Source organism: Symphalangus syndactylus, chromosome 9 (genome assembly GCF_028878055.3).
Source record: "Symphalangus syndactylus isolate Jambi chromosome 9, NHGRI_mSymSyn1-v2.1_pri, whole genome shotgun sequence".
Taxonomy (NCBI): domain Eukaryota; kingdom Metazoa; phylum Chordata; class Mammalia; order Primates; family Hylobatidae; genus Symphalangus; species Symphalangus syndactylus.
The window spans coordinates 136,554,490-136,577,106 of NC_072431.2; the positions used below are offsets into that span (position 1 = coordinate 136,554,490).

At 37.5% G+C, this 22,617-nt stretch overlaps 1 protein-coding gene across 24 annotated transcripts in view; it reads left to right on the plus strand.

Moving 5' to 3' along the window:
* RFX3 (regulatory factor X3) overlaps positions 1–22,617 on the plus strand; it is a 322,024-nt gene that overhangs the window by 289,746 nt on the left and 9,661 nt on the right. For 12 of the 24 annotated variants that reach the window (XM_063609885.1, XM_063609894.1, XM_063609891.1 and 9 more), the window contains 3 exons: positions 1,591–1,744; positions 20,742–20,804; positions 21,719–21,761. In XM_063609885.1, the coding sequence (XP_063465955.1) occupies positions 1,591–1,744; positions 20,742–20,804; positions 21,719–21,761 (260 nt within the window). Of the gene's footprint in view, positions 1–1,590; positions 19,843–20,741; positions 20,805–21,718; positions 21,762–22,617 lie in introns of all 24 variants that reach the window. The other 12 variants (XM_063609899.1, XM_063609903.1, XM_063609898.1 and 9 more) reach the window with 4 other exon arrangements.

Genomic DNA, 22,617 nt, shown 5'->3' on the forward strand with positions numbered 1-22,617 from the left:
CTTAGGCTAAACTTTGAACCTTACAAAAAATTATATGATCACATTTGAAATCACATAGTGGTAACCTGGGTCATCTGTGTCACTTCAAACCCACGCTTATTCTTATTAATTTAGTAAATAGATCTACAGAATTGAGAGGTCCGCTGCCATCATCATATAATAATTACTATTCTTGCTACCATAAATAAATGAGAATGAGAAAGTCAGCCTCTCCTATTCTGTGTATTATAATCACAATCACTTATATTTGAATAGCGTTCTAATCATTCATAAGTTGATTTCACATCCTTTAACTTATTTTATCCTTGAAATAAGCATGTAAGTTAGATAAGGCTAAAGGCAATGTTTTGTTTTCATGCAAGAGGAAAAACATCTCGGGGAAATGATGTTTTTGAGGTCAATAGTCAATGAAGAGACAGAATCAGAATTCAAGGCTTCTGTGTTTCAGATGGACAATGATGATCTGTCACTTGCCAAGTTGAATGCATACACTTTGATGTATTAGTAGCCTCTATTTAAACAAGGTTGAAAAATGAAACAGAAAACAAAAGTACAGTCTTTTGTTTTTCCATTTGCCTGATGTCTTATAATTCTTTACTGTAAAACGAGGCATAGGTGAGATTTTACCTCTTTCTCCTGAGAATACAATGGTTGTTTTAGTGTTCATATGCCAAAAATCTTTAGAAACAGGTCAATAAATGAAAGTGATAAGAAACACACACATACACACACTTAAACACACGCATCACTCTGATTCTAAATTATGACTATTTTAAGATTTGAAGTGCATGAACAAGCTTAATGATTGGCATGTTGAAGCCAAGATTTTATTTTGGACTCATTTCCATTTTAAATATAATAGAGTCTATTATCAGTATTTTATTAATATTGCTTATATTTTCATATTATATACATTAAGTGTTTGCATTTTCAAAAATAACACATTTCTTAATTGATTTTATTGTGCTTATTTCTAATGTGAATGTGCCTTAATTTAAGTGGAAATCATTAAGAAACTGGAAGCACTTAATAAGTTTGCCTTCCAAGAAAACTTGCTGGAATCCCTGTATATACTTGCCTATATTCTGCATTGTCACATCTGGGAACATTGCTTATTATATTTTGTAAGCCTTGTCTGGCAGAAATACATATTTTTGCTAAGGCATACCGCAGAGGTCATTATCACTGAGAGGGGATAGACTGCCAACCTTCATCAATAAGATTTTTACTCAAGTTGCTTTTTCTTAGGGTAGTGATGAGTGGTCAATCTTTCAGAAATACTTTTTGTTCAATTCTTATTTATTTGTGAGTTTGATAGAAGCAGCAGACTTGCCTATGATAGTAAAATGACTTTTTCCATTAAGACTATCTATCTTTAGTAAGGATCAAGTCTCGGTGAGGATTACCTCTTTATCATTCTATTTAAATGAGTTGCAACTGCTTTCAATAATGAAATGCTTTCATGACAGGTTTTATACTATACCAACCATATAGACTCCCAGCTTGACTTTTTTTTAAGAGGAAAAATAGGTAGAATGCTAATTCTTGTCACTAATATTAGCTGCATATATGTCTTTTCTCTTGGAACAGCTCAATGGTTATTCGAGACTTAACCTTACGCAGTGCTGCTAGCTTTGGCTCCTTCCACCTGATCCGTCTACTCTACGACGAATATATGTTTTACTTAGTAGAACATCGTGTTGCTCAGGCAACAGGAGAGACTCCTATAGCAGTCATGGGTGAGGTAAGAGAGGCTAAAAGAGCTGTGACCCACTGGGTTATTAAAAATAAACCAGAATTACACTTCAGTCTAAATATATTAATTATTGGTTAAAACCATGGTTCCTGACCAAGTCAGCCTCAGACCCAGGAGGGGCTGTGGAGTTATTGCAAGAGTTCCTTAAATTCCTCTGTTCTTATGTGCTTAATCAAAAGATTCTAAAATTGTGGATTATATCATGTGAAAGTTCACAGAATGTCTATGTTATACAGGTACCTATGTAAAAGAAAAACTTGAGAACCACTGGAATATGAAAAATATTTTGAGTGGGAAAAAGATTCATGCTCCCGATAGCGCAAAGGGCTAGGAATACAGTGGAAAAGGTTAACTATGTATTTTGTAGACTCTTTTTCCCAGTCTCCAAGAACAAAGTAAATGATTCTATTTTAGAAGGATAAAAATGGTAATGATGATAACTAACATTTTTTGGCCACTTACTATGTGCGAGGCACAGTTCTGTGTTTTTTACATGTAATAAAGCACTTGATGCAAGTCTTTGAGGTAGGTTCTACTTCATTCTGTTTCACAATAAGCATCCGAGGTTTATGCAGAAAGCCAAGGCACAGAAAGGTTAAATGATTACTCAACTAAAAAATGGTAGAGATTTTTTTTCAAACACCGTCTGATTTTCAAACCCATGCTTCTAACCACTAACGATGTGAGGGGGAAAATTGTCTTCTTCAGAATTTCTGAATAGTAATCAAAATGGCTTATCAAAAAGCTAAAACTCTGAATATAAACAAGGGCTGGTTAATATAATGAAGAATAGATGCAAATGCTCAAATGGTTCAGCACTGGCTTATTTCATTATATTGAATGCAGGAGGCGGGGGTAGTTTATACCTTGTTGAATTATACCAGATTATTAAATGTGACAAATTACCCAAGGCGGTAAAAAAGACATGTTCACTTTTAAGCTATGTGCTTATATAAAGAGTGAAAACAGATACTATTCAATGCTTTTCCTAGTTTAATATAATAAGGTATAAATAAGAATACATTAAAATACTTGAAGGACCTCCCTAATATTCTAGTATAAATAAAATGCATGTCAAACTTGTCTAGAAGGTCAGTTGAAATATTCGTCTTTTCCACTTCTTTAAAACCCCTTGCTGTATACCAATCTAAATGTCTTTGTATGATGTTCCCTTATGATGATTAAGCTTAAATGATGCCAAATATATGTGTGAAATTAAGCAGGAATCACTGTGGCTTTTCACTGTAAGCAGGACCTCATGTGACCAAAACAATTTGGACTTTTCTTATATTTGACTTCCCCTCATTGCCTCTTTCTTTAGTTGTTTTATAGATGCCTTGTTGGAAAATGCCCAGTTAGCACGTGGACTTGGTACTCTAAAATTTCTTAACTCAGGGTTCAAGACTTAAGAAATGGACCTTGCCTTTTAGTATACTTAACACATTTGCCACTACCTCATATGCTCAAGGACTTCTTTAACAAGATAAACAGGGCAATGTGGCGGGGCTTCTCATTAACACCATGTGGCTAATCTTGATGCATGGCCTTTGCTTTCCTTGCATCTCTAGGGAACAAAGGCAGTGGACGTGAGCCAGTCACACAATGTGAAGGCTTAGCAACCTCCTGGTATGCTTGCACAGGCAGCAACAGAATTAAAATGGGCTAGATAATCTATAGTGCCAACTAACCATTCTAATAGGTATTCTTTTTTTTTTTTTTACTACATGTAAACAATCTAAATGAATATGACAGATTTTACATGAGACAAAGATATATACATAAAATCTAAATAAAAAAACATGGTCAAAGATCTAAGCATACTTCTTGATTTCTTTTTTTTAATTTTTTTATTTTTTTGTTATTATTATACTTTAAGTTTTAGGGTACATGTGCACAATGTGCAGGTTTATTACATATGTATCCATGTGCCACGTTGGTGTGCTGCACCCATTAACTCGTCATTTAGCATTAGTCATATCTCCTAACGCTGTCCCTCCCCCTTCCCCCCACCCCACAACAGTCACCAGAGTGTGATATTCCCCTTCCTGTGTCCATTTGTTCTCATTGTTCAATTCCCACCTATGAGTGAGAACATGCGGTGTTTGGTTTTTTGTCCTTGCGATAGTTTACTGAGAATGATGTTTTCCAGTTTCATCCATGTCCCTACAAAGGACATGAACTCATCATTTTTTATGGCTGCATAGTATCCATGGTGTATATGTGCCACATTTTCTTAATCCAGTCTATCGTTGTTGGACATTTGGGTTGGTTTCAACTGTTTGCTATTGTGAATAGTGCCGCAATAAACATACGTGTGCATGTGTCTTTATAGCAGCATGATTTATAGTCCTTTGGGTATATACCCAGTAATGGGATGGCTGGGTCAAATGGTATTTCTAGTTCTAGATCCCTGAGGAATCGCCACACTGACTTCCACAATGGTTGAACTAGTTTACAGTCCCATCAATAGTGTAAAAGTGTTCCTATTTCTCCACATCCTCTCCAGCACCTGTTGTTTCCTGACTTTTTAATGATGGCCATTCTAACTGGTGTGAGATGGTATCTCATTGTGGTTTTGATTTGCATTTCTCTGATGGCCACTGATGATGAGCATTTTTTCATGTGTCTTTTGGCTGCATAAATGTCTTCTTTTGAGAAGTGTGTGTTCATGTCCTTCGCCCACTTTTTGATGGGGTTGTTTGTTTTTTTCTTGTAAATTTGTTTGAGTTCATTGATTTCTTTGCTTACTCAGTTTATAGGAAAGCCCTTTGACCTGCCTATGCTCATCCATTATTTACCCCAAAAGGCAAATTTAGACTAATTTTATAGGTTTGATCTCCCCGTACAGCACTGATGCCTCATACACCTGTTTGCTCTCATAGATCTATTGGCCATGGTCATACTATCATATCTAAAATTTCTTGATTTGGGGAAAAGGAGAAGGAAATTCAAAAAATAAAAAGTCTGTTTTCTCGTGTTCTCCTCACATTATCCTAAGCCTACCTTCTCCTGGTCCCTTAGGTGACTTCCTTTTCCGATCACCAAATCCAGACCTGCCTATGTACATAGTGGGAGTAACACATCAGGCCAAAATCCATTGAAATCCATAAAAATCACCGTGCACTCCCAGTCACAGCAAATGGTTTGGAATAATGAGTAATAATAGCAATCACAAAGATAATAATGATTGTCACTATTTATTGAGAGCATATTATATACTCAACGAAAATAATAGTCTTGCTGTATCTACTAATGGCTCTTTCTCAGTAAATGGCGCCACGATCCTCCCAGTTGATTATACTAGACACATGAGCACTCCCTTTTTATGTCCGTCTATCTTGACTTCCATCTCCAACCAATTACCAAGTTCTGTTTCTCAAATCCCTCAGTGTGCAGTCAGTATCGTGTTATGAAAATGCAAAGCTGACTGTGTCATCCCCCACCTGAAACCCTTCAGTGGCTTTCCCTTGTGTTACTAACATGAGCTCTTGCATGATCTGGCCCTGCCCCTCTGATCAACGTCAGCCTCCCACTTCCTACTCTTTCTGTTGCAATCACAGTGGCCTTTTCTCTGTTGTCATTCACTAAGGTTTTCTCATCCTTGGACTACTGCATAAATGGTTCTTTCTACCTGGAAGCCTCTGCCCATCTCCCCATGCCCATACTAACTCCTACTTCATGTTGTAAAAATCAGTTTCTCAGGGAGACTCAGTTACTCCAGAATACCTTAAATAGTTCAAGTCTTTCTGATTTGTACTTTTACTTGTCATTCTAGAAGCTCCACAATACTAATTGCACAGTTCTTTGTTTGATTTGTATAATCAAATATGTAATACCTGGAAACAATAAAGGACTTTGAGTCAGAAGTGAATTCTACTTCTAGCTCTGTCTATTAGCATAATTTTGGGCAAATCACGTTGACTTGTGTTGAACTCTAGACTTCTGATCTCTGAAATTGATTTATCATTTATTAACAAGTTTTTCATGTGCAGATACTCTATGCCAAAGCTATCATGTTTGGGATATAATGATGACAAAATGGATTTTTACCCTGCCTTCGAGGAGCTTAGATTTCAAGTGGGGGATACATATTTACATAGTCACATAACTATAGCTACAAACTTTGTTAAGTGCTTTGAAGGAAAATTAAAGGGATATAAGAATGCTTAAAGCTTGAGGCCCTAAATCTAGCCTGGGAGGACCAGGGAAGTCTTTCCCAAGGAAGTGATGTTTAAGATAAGAACTAAAGGACAAAAGATGTTAACTCTGTGAAGAAAGAATCTGAAGGTAAGGGGTGAAAAACACCCCAGGCACAGGGGAATGTGCACAGGTCCTGACAGAGGTGGGAGGGAGCACAGCCAAGGTGAAGTTTTCCTGGGAAACCTAATGTTCAAGCACCAGGGAGACCAAATAAACACTGTCAAATGCAACAGAGAAGAGGAAAAATTGAATTAGGATAAAAAGTCAAAATTTCAAGTGAAGCTAACACCTACATAGCAGTTGTGTGCCAGGTACTGTTCTAAGTGCCATATATGTATGTTAATAACTCACCACAGATCTGTAAGTGGCTACTATTATTACACCTATTTTACAGGTGATGAAATGAGAGGCTGGGCTTGGTGGCTCACGCCTGTAATCCCAAGACTTTGGGAGGCCAAGGTGGGTGGATCACCTGAGATCAGGAGTTCGAGAACAGCCTAACCAATATGGTGAAACTCTGTCTCTACTAAAAATACAAAAAAAATTAGCCGGGCGTGGTGGCATGTGCCTGTAGTCGCAGCTACTCGGGAGGCTGAGACCAGGAGAATTGCTTGAACTCGGGAGGTGGAGGTTGCGGTGAGCCAAGGTCATGCCACTGCACTCCAGCCTGGGCGACAAAGCGGGACTCCATCTCAAAAAATAAAAATAAAAAATAAAAAAAAAAAAAAAAAAGAAGAAATGAGACATAGAACCAAAAAGTAGCTTGCCCAAGGTCACACAACCACTAAATTGTGAAATCAGGTTCTGAAACCATGCAGTCTGGCACCAAAGTCCTTGCTGTTAATCTACCATGCTTATGACCTGCTACAGATTGGAGTAGGAACAATTTCAAGGGCAAACCTGCAAAACAGTCACAAACTTTGCTGGGCATTTGTTTTGCCTTTATAGGTGCTTGCTTTGGAAAAGATGTCAGTTAAATAGTTTCATAAGCAAGCAAAAAGACTTTCCTTTTAAAGTGACTTAAGAACAATGAATGCATCTTTTCAATAATGTGAACTCAGTTTTACTGAGTTTTAAAATTAGCATTACTTACATTATTTGAGCAGGCAGACAGGAAAGAACAGCACGTTTTACATATAAACAAAATATACAGGCATACAAACTATGACTTTTGAATTCACTGTAATACTGTCATTTCAATGTTGTAAATGTTGTTGGTGTTATTGAAATAAAGACTGATATATAATGGACTCCCCTAAACTAGAAACAGCTTCACAGTCCCAAAAAGTTTTCCTGTAAATGTCGGTATGCCACTACATTAATACTGCCTAGTAAATTATTTAAAGCATATGCAATTCTAGAGTTTCTTTTTTTTTGTCTAAATGATAAAAAGGAAACAATTTATTTATTGCTAAAATTTATATAATTTTTAAATTTTCATTTAAATATCATAAATTTGTCCACAAGCTTTCTGGCAGTGGTGAAATTTTAAGAGTCGGAATAAAATAAAATAAATGAGTTGCATCTGTTTACATATCTGTTAAATGAACAATTTTAAAAATCATAAAGCTTTCCATACAACTCTGACCAGACAAATTGAGCAGAAAAATGTCCTTTTATTCAAATGTTATGGCTGTTTAGAATCTTTCTGCGTTATCTCTTTAAAACATACATAGTCCATTAATCACTGAATCTTTAAAATTTTTATTGCTTCATAAAATGATTTTGTTACAAACCTTTTAATAATCTATTAAATATATCTAAATTCTTTTAATCATAATTTAATTATACTTAATATTATATCTAAGCCACCTCTTTAGCCATTTTCAAAGAGAAACCAGTAGAGTCTTTAAGTGTTCAATTGTGAGTATCAATATAGAAAAGATAATATTTCAGTAATATTTTTAGAGAAAAATTTAACCTTGGATTCATCAAAATTGATGTACTCAGTTAATTTTTTTGGAAGGAAAAATTCTTCAAAACCTAAAAACTGAAGAAGAACAATAATAATTGAACATGTAAGCTTTTGGGATAAAAGCTCAGTGAAAGAATTCCATTTGGTGGAAGTAGAATTACATTCATAGTAAACAAGTATTGGTGCTTAAAGTAAAATCAAACCAAAGAAAAACAAATTTTAGCAAGCATTGTGCTGGTGTGACTAGGGAATACACTTTAAATGTGCCTGTTGAACAACAGACTTGTTACAGCAGAGTATTTTAAAAGGAAAGAATATTATCACAAGTCGGGATAGTTTGCAGGGAAAAAAAAATCAATCTTGGAACAGTAGTAGCTTAGAAAATGTAAGGAATACTTGTCAAAAGTTATATTGTTGATTGTTATTTATAGTAAAGCTTATTATTTACCATATTAGTATTTTTCTAATTGAGGGCAGGCCTTTTGCCAATCACCATGCTAGATGTCTTACATTCTTATTTAATAGTGACTGAAACCTTGCAAAAGATGTCTTAGTATTCCTATTTCACCAGTGAGGAAAAGAGAAATTGAAAGTTTCCCCAAATCAAAACTAGCAAGTGGTAGAACTAACTTTAGAAAGTAGGACTGCCTCATTTCAAATAGTCAAATGGGATGGGCTTAATCTCTATTTCAGTTTTTCACCGTATAAGTTATTATAGTTTCAGAATAGGAACTATGTGCAACTCCCCCAAACACATAAACACATAGACACACATTTTCTCTCTGACAATCACAAGCCAGGTGCCTAGCTTATAAGTTTTTATTATTTTGTTTCAGAGTTTCTTTTCCTCTGCCTTACAGGATGCCTCTTAATACTCTTGCCATCTTTTCCCCTTGCACTTTTTGTTAGTAGATGTTTAGAATATGAAAACTAAATGGAATATTAGTCTAAGCAAATTGCGTTTGGAAAACTAAATCTGCCAGAAAATAACAAATTACACCCTACAGCTCCTGTACACCCATCCTGAGACCAGACCTAAATCAAACATTTTTTTAAAGAAGTCGTAGTTTGGTTTTAGTTGTAAATCTGCTCATCTACATTAGCACAATTTCTGACAACTTGAAAATAAATTATAAAAGTGACCCCAAAGTTCCCGAGAATTGGCTCTGTGTCCCATTTTTTCTTCCTTTTTCCTGGTTTGTCATTCTATTCATTTCTCTTCTTGGATTTGAGAAAGGAATCTGTTGACTCAGCCGCCGAGGGCTATGGTTCTTTCCCTCTGGGATCCCTGCTCATTAGCTTCCTATGCATGGCTTTCTTCCCTGCTGGCTCTGGGCTATAATCTCTCCTCTCATCCTCTTCAGGGAATGGAGAAAATTTGTTTATAACTGTGATCTAAACATAATCACACAATAGGTACCCTAAAAATTGTCACTCAAGGAAGGAAGTACAAAGGACAGACTACCAATTGATAGGACGTCTTCTTGGATTTCATGATTGATACACTAGATTTCTTTACTCTGGGCAAAAAAAACCTCCTAGACCAAAAAGTGCACCTTCTCCTTAGAAAGTGCCTGTCAATACTATTTCAGAGAAATACTATGAAGTTGGACTTTTGTAGGTGCTTACAACGACAGCAGTTTTCCTAAAGAGCTTAGAAGTGGGGAAATAAACCAAAACAGAAGTTGAAGACTTTTTAAAATATTTCAAGGACTAAAACGGTCGCTGTAGACATCAGGAGAGAAATCTCAGCACACAGTCCTCTTCAGCAAAGTCCACCGCTAAGTTATTTGTTTAGTAAAGAGTTTGTCAGGTAGCACTGCAGCTATTTGGGCAGACCCAACCAGAGAAAAAGATTCCCTGGCATAGAGTAAGCATGACGGTGCCACCTACTGGCCACTTTGCCACACTCTGTCATCCTGTGCCTAGCCCAAGTGGCTCTGGCTTTAAGATTGTCTTTATGGTGATTTTGCTCTCAACCACAGGGAAGATAGTGGTTGCTGGCCCCCCTGATAAATAAATAGCTCTTGTTTGGGATAGGCAAATTCCTAAACTCACAGGAATTGTTTTCTTTCTTTATACCATCCTTATATAAAATATACTACCATAAAATGTAAAAATTAGAGATTCTCTGCAAGAATATGGGCCTTATGTGATGATAATACAAGCACTTCAAACCTGATTGATGCTTGTTGTGAAGGTTTTCTTAGTACAAAGGAAACATGTTTCTATACTGCCACTCTGATTGTCTGTCCAGTTAATGATTTACAGAAAAGAGAAGTGGTATAATCAAAATTAAGATACAGCCCTCTGATAGAATAAATTAATGCTATGCTTTCCTATTGAATAATATAGATCTTTTCAAGGGAAGCCAGTGTTAAATTAGGAGCAAGGTTCGTTCTATTTCCCCCAATAGCTTTGTTTGCATAAAGGATGTGCTGCCTGGCCTAACCCTGCAATTTGCAGGGCCCAGGATACCATATGTCTAAATATTTTAAAAGTTATGAATCAGACTATAAATAAAGTCTGTTCTATCCACCTACCTTGACAAATATGTCTTGATAACAACTTGGAAGGCTGAGTTTGGATTTGAAATTCTGTCTCCCCTGAGTTCCATACCTGAAAATATTGACATAGACATGGCCAGCCCGTGTCCCCAGCCTCTGGTCCTAGACTGCTTCATCACTCCCCATCATTTATTATGAACAGCTTTGTGCTGAGATTTGTGGACACCTCAGCCTGGTCTTCAACTTTTGTCCACCTTTTGCAACAGCTGCCCCTTTTTGGCTGTCTCTTCATGCCTCTGAATGGTAGAGTTGGAGAAGAGACCTGCCAGGGCCTGGAAGGGAACTCAGAGTCACAGGGCAGGGAATTCTAGGGTGTCAGATAAGAAGAGGTGGTATGGGAGGAGAGAGGGAAGCACAGGCTCCAAGAAGTCACATCCAGTTGGCTCTATGGACTCCTTACGCTGTAGGAAAGGGACGGGCAATGGAAAAGACAAAGCAGAGTTCTCTATAATGTGCCAAAGGCCCCTCTTGCTTTGGCCTTAATGGTGGTGTTAAATGCTCCTGTTTTTGAGACTACTTTTCTCTTCCAAGGCAACTAAGGCCGATATTGTAATCTGAACACTTCACCGCCTGCGCACTCACTCATAAGTGTGTCTTAGACATTTAAACACAATTAGGTACACCTGTTGCTATGTCCCCAAGGCAGGCAAAAAAAGCCTGAACAGTTAGAATCATGTTGCCCTGTTTACAGAGTGACCAGTAGCACACATTGCCAGGATAGCTGTCTAGCCCACAACAACAAGACCAACAGCAACTACAGGCAGGATTTGTCCATGTGCGGAGCAAACTGCCGGAGATCTTGGCCTTCTTAGCAGGTTTCAATAAAAACTATTTAAAGATGCATAGAAAAGTACATATACACATACAAAGAAAAGTAACCAAGGAACACAAGGTTTTACCAAATGGAATGTTAATAATCCTTGCAAATATTACAAAACTAGAAATTAAAGTCAGCAATCTTTTCCTCGGTTGTAAAACCATGTCTCAATGCTAAATTCAAAATGCTTTGATTTATTCGGTTCTGGTTTGGGAGACATTTAAAGAAAATAATAATGCTCTGGACTCCTTACATTGAAATTTCAAGATGTTTCTTTTCACCTTCAAAAACATCCAGAATAGCTGCCATTACCTACCTTTTTTGAATCACTTTTATTATCTCTGGTTTTTTTTAATTTGAGATGGACTTTTGCTCTTGTTGCCCAGGCTGGAGTGCAATGGTGATCTCGGCTCACCATGACACAACCTTCGCCTCCCGGGTTCAAGCGATTCTCCTGCCTCAGCCTCCCAAGTAGCTGGGATTATAGGCATGTGCAACCATGCCCGGCTAATTTTGTATTTTTAGTAGAGATGAGATTTCTCCATGTTGGTCAGGCTGGTGTCAAACTCGGGAGTTTGACCTCAGGTGATCCACCTGCCTCGGACTGATCACTTTTATTAGCTAAGGTTAATAGAATTGAAATCATAGGAATTTGCAGGGCTATATATTATTTGTAAAATTCAAAATGTTGCAAAGTTCAAGCTAAGTATGGAATGCTGAAAAGATAAGCATTGAGTCAGGAAGTTCCAAATCTGCTTGTGAACAATCTTCCTGATTCTCTAAAAAGGGCTTTAAAGGGCCTTATTTCTTCATTGACTTCTTTGAAGAACAGAGAGAAACACTCGGTTAGGCCAAGGTTTACGTGCTGATAAGTCATCTGAGTTCATCAGCTATTTCCAGTTGTGTAATCACCCCCATTCCACCAAACACATGCACACGCAAGCACTTCATCCATTCTCAGGCCAGCCCTTCTCATCGTTATTTGCTGGCTTGAATCATAAATGGCTTGATCAGTGCATAAACTGACTTCTGGCTCCAGTCCTAGATTGAGTTTACAGTGTCAACTTGACGTCAAAGTCCACAGTACCTTTCCATTCTTAGACTGTGCTTCCTGGAATCCCACTTAGCTAGAGGCATTTATTTCATTTTAAAATCACCATCTTAGGACCTTATTATTAAATGGAATTTTACGGTTGTATCAATAGTATTTGAAAATTGAGTTTTAAAGGTAATGTGACACGGTAGAAGCACTGTTCTAGGTCCCTTTGCAAACATGGGCAAATTGAGTCCTCATGTTATGAGCTGTCTGTTCATATATTGGGAAGTCTAAGGCTCAAAGAGTTTGATTTATCTGGGATCACACAATTTTTTTTTTTTTTTTTTTTTTTTTTTTTGAGACAGTGTCTTGCTTTGTCACCCAAGCTGGAGTGCAGTGGCACAATCACAGCTCACTGCAGCCTTGACCTCATGGGCTCAGGAATGGGATCACATAATTGATAGTGGTAGAGTTGTGATTCAAACCCAGGTCAGGCTGGCTCCACTTCTTATGTTGTTCCTCCCATGCTGTGCTCCATGCCTGTATTTAAATTCTCTATTTCCCATTTAGTATCTTTGCAACCTGGGAAAGTTATATATAATATCCTTGCTTGAGTCTTAGTTTTCTCCTCAATAAAATAAGCGTAAGGACCTTTTTTCATAGGGCTTCTGTGAAGATTAATTTAGGCAGGTAAGTAGAGTAGACAGGCAGACAGGCACATAGTAGGTTCCTGATCTTTGTTAGTTCCTTCTCCTTCCCCTTTCCATAAATATGTAAATATCTGATAAGTATTTGATCGCCTTCTACTCTGGATTAGATTTTTAAAAATCATTTCTGCATTGACAATCCAAGTAATAATGTATATAATTAGATCATCATTTCTTGGACCATACAAAGATAAACTTAAAGTTGAAATTGATAAAACAGGTAACAAAAAGACACATGAAGGCATTGATAATACTGTACTGCTACTGGGAGAATACCCTGCAAACAATTTTTGAATGTTGAGTCAAATGATTCATGGAATACAAAGAATCCAACAGCATTCTTTGGTATGTAGCCAAAGTGGTAATCAAAGGGAAACTAATTCAATGCTTTAAAAAACACAAATAAAAAAATAGAGTGGGGAAACAAGTCAATTATAAAAGAAAATGGGAACATTATAGAAGAATAAACATAATTAGTTCTAACTAGACAGTCATAGCTAGGCTTGAATTAAATCTTAAATAGTAGAAATGAATGAAAGGTTTTATAAGTACTTGTGAAGTGGAGAGAAAGGAAAATGTATAGAATGTAAGCAAGTTAAAAGGTAACTTCCCAAAGAGATATCTTATTCCAGCCACAAGATAGAAACTATTTCAGAAAAGTTTATAATCATTTGTTCTTTGGGCCTATGACAGTTTAAAAATCTTCTTTCCTAGAGCAAATGATTCATTCACAGAAACTGGCAAAATGTATACATATACACATACGTATTTTCTCCCTTACATTTATTTATATAAAGTTACTATTGCTGGCAGAACTGGTCTCCAAGGTACCTGATGACCCTCACGTGAGTAGTCTTTTCTGGTTAACATTTTCACATATGTGGACTATCTGTTGCTGATGATCATGTTCCCAGGTCAGCAGGAATGCTTCTGGCAATGTGGTGTTTGCCTTGTGTGTTCTGCTGTGTCCACTGCTTGTAGTCACTTCCTCCATCTGATCACATGCCAGCACCTTGGCCTCTGACTGCCCGCCTCTGCACAGCTTGGATCCTCATGGAACCATTGAGAAGTGCTGACACAGAGGGCTTTCCAAGGTCTTTGGGGCTTCTTGTGGTGCAGCTGGTAGCATGGGTTGGTGCTCATGAAACTGTCCAGAGGATATATCCTCTTCCTTAGTGTGTACTTTAACATATTTGCTTGGATATGGAGCTTAGGACTGCTCTGGCCCTACTACCCTTCAGTATATTTTGGTTTCCTCAGTTTTGGTTTCCACTTCTTTCTCTGAGTGACTTCCTTGTCAACTTCCTTAACAACGTTCAGCTCTGTGAACCTCATAGACTTTTTAGATGCATGTATGGTTTCAACAGCCTAGACCTTGAAATGCATGCTGTAAACACTTTGAGACCGGTAGGAACTCGTATGTAAAATTAAAAGTCTGTAAATGAAAAATAAAGTACAAATGTACTAGTGGCAAATATATCATAAAAGATGAATTGATTCCTGTATACCACTGTACCCTACCCTTAGTGAGGAACATAAACAAAATTGAGGAAAAAATTACTATGTTCCAAATAGCTTAATCTGGTTGGATGTGTTTCCTCCAATACTAGAAAAAGTCATATGGTTTCACTCAAGCAAATGTGATAATTTAAAAAAATAACTTATGTATATGTGATAAGCAGTAGAATGGGCATTAAGATGTCTACATCTTAATCCCTGGAACCTGTGAATATATTAAGTTATAAATGGAACTAAGGTTGCTAATTGGTTGAATTTAAATGGGGAGATTATCCTGGATTATCCAGGTGTGCCCAATGTAGTTACAACAGTAGTATGTAGAATACTACATACTAACATGAAGAGAGAGGTGGAAGAATCTGTGTCAGAGTGATGCAATGTGTGAGACTCAACCTGACATCGCTGGCTTTGAAAATGGAAGGAGGCCAGAAACGAGGGAATGGTGACAACCTCTAGAAGCTGAAAAAGAGTTAAAAAAATTCTTTTCTAGACACTTCAGAAAGAACCGCAACTCTGCCAACACCTTGATTTTAGTGACTGCAAACCCATTTAGAAGTTCTGACCTCTAGAATGACAAAATAATAAGTTTGTCCTGTTTTTAGCCACTAAGTGTGGTGATTTGTTGCAGCAGCGTTAGGTACGTTACAGTATGAAAGCTATATTCCTCTGAATGAATATTGCTCATTGATGATTTATGGATTATAGGTTCTTCCTCCAGTATATTATTTTTTTTTGCTTCCACCTCTCCTTGCCACACATCTTACTGTCCTTTCTCCATTGATGACCCACCCTGAAAGCCGTCATCATCTGGAACACTCCCTATTTGCTTTTACCTATGGAGAACTTCTATAATAGACTCTCTCTTTACATCTTCACCTGCCATCCAAATTGGAGCAAATGTTCCTTTAGGGAAGCTTGCCCCACCTGAATTAATAACACATGTAAACTTTTCTCCAATCTCTTGTCTTGCAAACTTTCATGAAATCTTTTCTGTCGTTGTAGACTTCTTCCGTCTTCATCCACAAATGCATACAATTAAACACCAACTTTGGTCTGTCCCTCTTTGCCTATATATGCAAGTACCCAGCGAAAGTGGAAGAAGATTATTTTTCTAACTCATTTCTGTCTTTAAAAGCTGACTCTTGTTTTTTCGCTTGTGACCTTCATCAGTTGATGCCCATATGCCTGAGCTGTCCTCTCTTGAAGGCTCTGGTTCTATATCCTTCCTGTGACCCAAGTCCTTATATACCTTTCTCAAAGATAAAAATCTTCTGTTCCCTTCACTGTTAATGAGCTGGAGCAGGTCTTCCAGGGTCTTACAAGCTGTTCCTCTAGTCAGGTGTCAGCAAACAGTGGTCCACAGGCCATATCCAGCTCATCATCTGTTTTTGTAAATGAAGTGGTTTGATTTTGGGGTGTGGTGCTTTGGGGTTTGTTTGTTTGTTTGTTTGTTTGTTTTGAGACTGGGTCTTGCTCTGTCACCCAGGCGGGAGTACAGTGGCACGATCACAGTTCCCTGCAGCCTCGACCACCTTGGAGGGTGATCCTCCTACCTTAGCCTCCTGACTAGCTGGGACTACAGGCACGTGCCACCATGCCCAGCTAACTTTTTTGTATTTTTTATAGAGATGGGGTTTTGCCATGTTGCCCAGGCTGGTCTCAAACTCCTGGGCTTAAGCAATCCGCACACCTGTGCTTCCCAAAGTGCTAGGATTACAAGCGTAAGCCACTGTGCCCAGCCTTGTTTTTGTAAAGTTTTATTAGAGCTATGTCACACACATTCATATACCTGTTATCTATGGCTATTTTTGCACTACAGTGGTAGAGTTGAATAACTGTGACAGAGTCCTAATGGACTATAAAGCCTAAAATATTTAGCATCTGGTCCCTTACTGAAAAAGTGTGCCAGCCCCTCTTCTAGACCATACAGTTTTGTATTTTGCCGCTATCCGTTTTATTTTGTTTTGTGGGTGATAGTTAACATAGTGATATTAGACTTGGACATATAAATAGAGAAAGAGACAGAGAGAGAGGAAGGATGAAAATGTGCCTACCCGTAAATCTGTAGTCTGGATATACTAACGGAGATTTTCTGTAAGATGCAATTTTTCTATGTAGCTTTTGGTATCTTTTCAGAGTACTGGGATAGTAGAGTCGGACTGATTCTGCATGGCTGGTCTACAGTTCTTGGGAGATAATGATGATACTTATAAATAATAACAATATTGATAATGGTGATCATTTGTTAAGTGCTTCCTATGTGCCAGGCACTATGCGAAGTACTTTAACTTGGTTCTTTGGAAAGATCCAAATTAACACTATTGGGGAACTTGTTACAGATTTGCTTAAATGATTAGCAAGTGATGGCTGTGCTTACAAAGAATTAATGATACATATAACATAAATGTGATTATGATTACTCACTAATTCTTTCTCCTCAGGGTGGGGTAAGCTCTTCCAGCAGGGAAGGTGTCCCTAAGGTTAGGTCTTCATCCCAATCCCCTGAGCTCTTTCCTTCTCTCCTACTTCCGTTCCAGTCTGTTTCTTGGCCCCCACCATGGATCCCCACCTGTTTGCTGTCTAGGCACCCCGACTTCCTCTGCATTGTTTCAGTGCCCAAACATTACAGAACAAGGCTTGCCTGCCTCACTGTGAAAATTCAGCTGTTGCTGAATTGAATGTGCAGCGGTCTCTTCAGTGCCCCTATGGGCTGCATTCTCCCACGCTGAGCCAGGTGCCTTGCATGGTAACCATGCTCAGGGACAGATACTAGGCCTCAAAATCCTGTTCATTAACAATCCAGCTGCCTGGCCACAACCCAGGGTCTCTCAGGGATGCTGCCCATCGTTGCCCTGACTGTGCTAAACTGTTGCCCACTTATACTTCATGGACATTGCTAGTGTTACACGAATATATGTGCTAACAGACTCTCACTGGCTGCCTTGAGCATGTATTTCCCAGCCTGCTGTTGTCCAGTGAGGTGTTCATTATTTTGACCCTAGTCAGGACCTGGAGGAAATAGTCTATAGGATAGGAAGTGTTTCTTCTCTCAAACAATAGACATGTTTCTCTACTGTCTCTTCTAGTTTCTCTTCGGAATGTTTCCTATTTATCTCTCTGACTGATGGAATGTGAATTCATGCATTGAAGGCCATATACTTTCTAACTCCAGAGCACTTTTAAAATCCCTTAATTTATATTTCTTCCTCCATGTGTGGGTGTCTCTCTCTGTCCGCTTCCCCTCCCTCCCCTCCCTCTCTCACCCCACATCCCAGCCCATTTCTCTCTCTCTCTCTCTCTCGCTCTCTGTCTCTCTCTCTCTCTCTCTCTCTCAGATTCTAAACCAAGGAGAATATCTGGTCTCAAATCTAACAACACCATATTTACTACATGACATTAGACAAATGAACTCATTGTTTTCAATAGCTGTAAGACGAAATCTAAACACTTAACTTGCCAAATTCCTAAGTTGTTTTGGTAAGGCTGAAATGAGGAAGTAAATTCATTCATCTGGTAAGTATTTATTCAGCCTTTAATGTGTATCAGGCACTATACCAGGTGGGATACATTTATGAAGAGAACAAATGAACTTTCTTACCCATGGCAGTGACATTTTGGTTGAGAAGACATATATTAGGTGAGGAAACACAGTAAGTTCTGCAGGTTGTGGTGGGTGCTTTATAGGAAGTGAGCATGATGCGGTGACTGAGAGTGACAGGGATGGTGATACTCAAGATAGGGCTGCCAGGAAAGCCTCTTCAGGGAAGCAATACTGACAGTGTGACACTCGCATTCTGTTTGAGAGAAAGCCTACTGTGTATTGAACTGCAGACACACCTTATAAGTGGTAAGATGTCACATCAATGAAGAGTAGCCTCCTCTAATCCTTTGTGCAAGAGGAGAAATTACAGAACAGTAAGTTTTCCCAATTTGTGATGCTGTAACTTCATAATAATCGCTATACTTCCTTGTGAGCTTCCTTTTTTTTCATCTAAATCTTTTACTGCTGCTTCTTCTGTTTTTTGTTTGTTTGCTTACTTGCTTGCTTGTTTTTGAGACAGTTTCACTCCTGTTGCCCAGGCTGGAGTACAGTGGCATGATCTCAGCTCACTGCAACCTTCGTCTCCCAGGTTCAAGTGATTCTTCTGCCTCCGCCACCATGCCCAGCTAATTTTTGTATTTTTAGTGGAGATGGGGTTTCACCATGTTGGTCAGACTGATCTCGAACTCCCGACCTCAGGTGATCCACCCGCCTCAGCCTCCCAAAGTGCTGGGATTACAGGTGTGAGCCACCATGCCTGACCTCTCTTCTGTTTTTGATTTGTGCTGGCCTAATCTTGTCATCTGGCACCTATCTATGGTACTGTTTTCCTTCTGCCTGCTCTCAATCTTCCCTGCCACTGTTCATACCCTTCCTTCCTGCTGCTTGACCTGCTGCATGCCATAAACCCATGCAATTGGTTTCCATTTCTAAGACTTGAACCCTATACTTCTAAAACCTTCCCTGAGGTTTCCTAAGCTGCTCATTTTTTCTGCTAACCTACCTACCCTTCAGAATATAGGGCATGTCTGCTACTTACCTCCTGAAGACAGGAATATTTCTAAACTGATCTGACTCAAATTGGCTGGCATAGTGCCTGGCACGTATAAATCCTCAATAAATATATATTGACGAAATGAGTAAGCGAACTGATTTTTTGGATATCATGCAGCGTATCTATAGGCTTAAAGTGTTTTTTCCTCTGTAACTTTACATCTATTGTCCCCTCACATGTAAAATGCATATAAAATCCTTTACCTTTAGCTCTATAGGATAGTAAAATCTTATCACTTCTTAACAGGATTTTTAAAATTTTTAATCTACTCCCTCTATTTGCTGTACATATGAAACTTTGTCGTTGATCCCAGAGACACCTAGAGGCATTGACAGTGTCTCTGAGATTCTTTGTACATTGTCCCCCATAGTGCAAATGACAAGCCTCGGAATTTAGTATGTAACTGGATTTTTGCTAATGAAAATAACAATCACTGAGATTTCAGCTATTTTGGTTTCTGTTTTCAGCCTGTGAATTATCAAATGTATTATTCATATTAAGTAGAAACATCTAAGGAAAATCTTTGTATTAAGGAAGTTGTCATGTTTTCAGTTAAGTAACAACTAAATGCAATGTTTCTTTTGAAGAGAATTTTCAAGTATGTCCAGAGTTTGGTTTTAGACACTTTGTGTGATATTATTGATCAGCAATAGCAATAATAACTTAACTACAAGCAACTTTCAGAGACTTTTCAACAGCAAATAGAATACTCACTTTTTATCAGTATAAAGGTATGTTTAGAATCATCACTGCCAACTCCTTTCAAGAACTTAAGTGTTAAGTATTTCCTGAAATCTATATCTTCTTGTGTTATGTCAGTTAGTAATAACTTTTAAATGATCCCTCAGTTTTGAACATTCTCTGATTTTAGTTCTAAAATATTTAAATAATACCAAAAATTGATGAAGAATCCCTTTGGGTTTTTGTTGTTTAAATTATATTCTTTAATTCAAGAAAACCCACATAATTTACACTGGATTTTTATTTAGACTTATACAAAGACCTGACCTATGTGATCAAGAACAACTTCAAAACTTCAGTATTTATGATTTATATTTGTTGTCCCGTTGGATGTATTAGATTGGTACAAAAGTAATAGCTGTTTTTTCCATTACTTTTAATAACTCTAAAAAATAACTCTAAAACAGTGGGGCAGACTTTCAAATAAACATACTAATAATTACATTTCTAGGAGGCCCCTGTCTCCTTCAAAGTAGTCACCTAGGAAGGCTACACATTTGTTCCAGTAATGCTGCTATGGCTTAAAAATGTTGTGGAATGCCTCTGAAATGCTAAGAAATAAAGGTAAAATGACATTATTTTAAGTAACCTGAATTGTGGCAGAGGTGAATTTAATTTTGTTGAGTAGTCAAATCATCCCAGGACCAAGTGTAGTAGATAAAATCTGGAGTGTTGTTTGGAGCCATAGTTGGATGTAAAATAACAAGATGGGCTTTCCTAATGATGCATAAACTAACTCTTGAAATTGTCAAAGAGGGATTCCAGAACCCTGGACCTTGGAATAAATGTATAAGCTCCCAAGGTAGCTACATGAAGAACAGTACTTGTCTAGGTAAGGAAAAAAATATGTGTATGTTTGCAAAATAAGATCAGTTTTATTACTTTATAGACAAACCTTGTAGATGAAAAAAATACTCCTATCATGGAACTCTTTATAAGCAAACTTCCGAATGTAAGTAGAGTTTCTGCCTCATCCTTTCTAAGCCTGTTGAGAAATCTGAATTTCTAATAATGACTTATTACCTTAAAAAAGTAATGTTTACTGTTTTAAAAGTAGATGTTTGCAGTTTCTCTTCACCTTTTCTTGATTAGCTTTGTTACCCTATTCAATTTTTTTTTCAGTGTATCCATCTTTGTTCACCCTGAGATTCTCAAAGTGTGTTTTCTCATTGTAAAATTATGAAACTATTGAACTAAAAGTTAGAAAATAATGTCTAAGCTGAAGGCTATTAATTGTTTTATATTGTTTCAAGCTCTTTTTGTTGGCATTAGTAATGATCAGATGCCTTTCTTTTTACAGTGAGACTCTATTATCTGACAGAAGTCTCAAATTAAAGATTTTGTAAAAACAAATACCCTCAGTTTTGGAGTTTCTATTGTATTTTCATTTTTACTAATAAAAGCTTTAAAAATAGAGTTCAGCCAAACTGCTGGATATTGTTTCTCTTATGTAGAGACTTCCAGGTGGACTCATCAGCCAAGCATGTGGGGTGGAGCTGATGTGTCCTACTTGATTAGGGCTTTTCCAAATTCCTTTTGCCCCATCAGTCTTCATCCAAGTCATCCGGGCCCCTATTTCTTCATTGCTGAGTTGAAATAATAAAAGGTAAAATGGAGCAAGGAAAGCAGAGAAAATTGTTATCCTTCTGCAAAGAGGCTAAGACAGCTAAATTGTGACATAATTTAAACTGTTCAAATTTGACAAGTTCGATTGGAAAATTATGTGATCCATGTAATTAGAGATCAAAATGGCCACTAGTTTACAGTTTTAAAGAGTCATAGATTGGCATTTTTACCACAGACTGATAGAATATAGTTTTATTCTACCCTATATTAACTATTGCACAAATGACTATTGTTTTGCAGTTTGGTGATTTAAATGCCGTGTCTCCTGGAAATCTGGATAAAGGTAAGAATCGAAAATAATGTACATTTTAAGAACTTTTATTTACCAATAAATTCTCTTAGAGGAAAATACAGTATATGTTTACAACACTCTGATTTTGTGGAAGTGGCATCCAAATCCTAGATAAATAGGAAACTCCTGTCTTTTCATTATTTCTCCATTTTTCCCCATCCCTATGCCTTCTACATATGAAGTGTATTACATGCAGATAATTGAATTTAAATGTAGTTATAAAGTTCTTTATGCTTTTTGCCTGAAGTTCATTACAAGCAACAAGAAATTGTTTCTGGCCATGGCTAGAGTCCTGGAGATAAGTGATAAAATTGGATGCGACATTTTTATTCAAGGCCCACCAGGCAAGAAAAAAGATTCCTCGGCTCACCTACCTCACCAATTCATACTTATGTGTAGAAAAAGAACTCAGAGATAGCAGTGAGGTTTACTGTAAATGCAAAATTAGTAGTGGTATAGATGAAGAAGGTAACATATATACTTCTGAAATTTTAATACCAGCATTGCCACTCTAATATACAGTATAATATGATAGCATGATGTATATTTCTGAAGAACCTCAGGATCAACAAAACCACACAATAAAAAAAGTAAGGTGGACTTAGGGGGAGATAGAATGGGGATAGAGCACACAAATCTTACCCACGTTTATAAGCAGAGCAGAAGCAAAACAATACTGATAAAAATACCAGTGCAATTTTTAAAAACAAGTAAATTTTCTATTAAACACTGCAGGAAACAGCTCTTTCTTTTAAAAGGTGGCAGAGGGTGGGAGGTCTCTTGAGGTTTTAAAAAATTGTTATGGTTATTGACTATCGGCGACAGGTGCAAAATGCACAAAAACTGG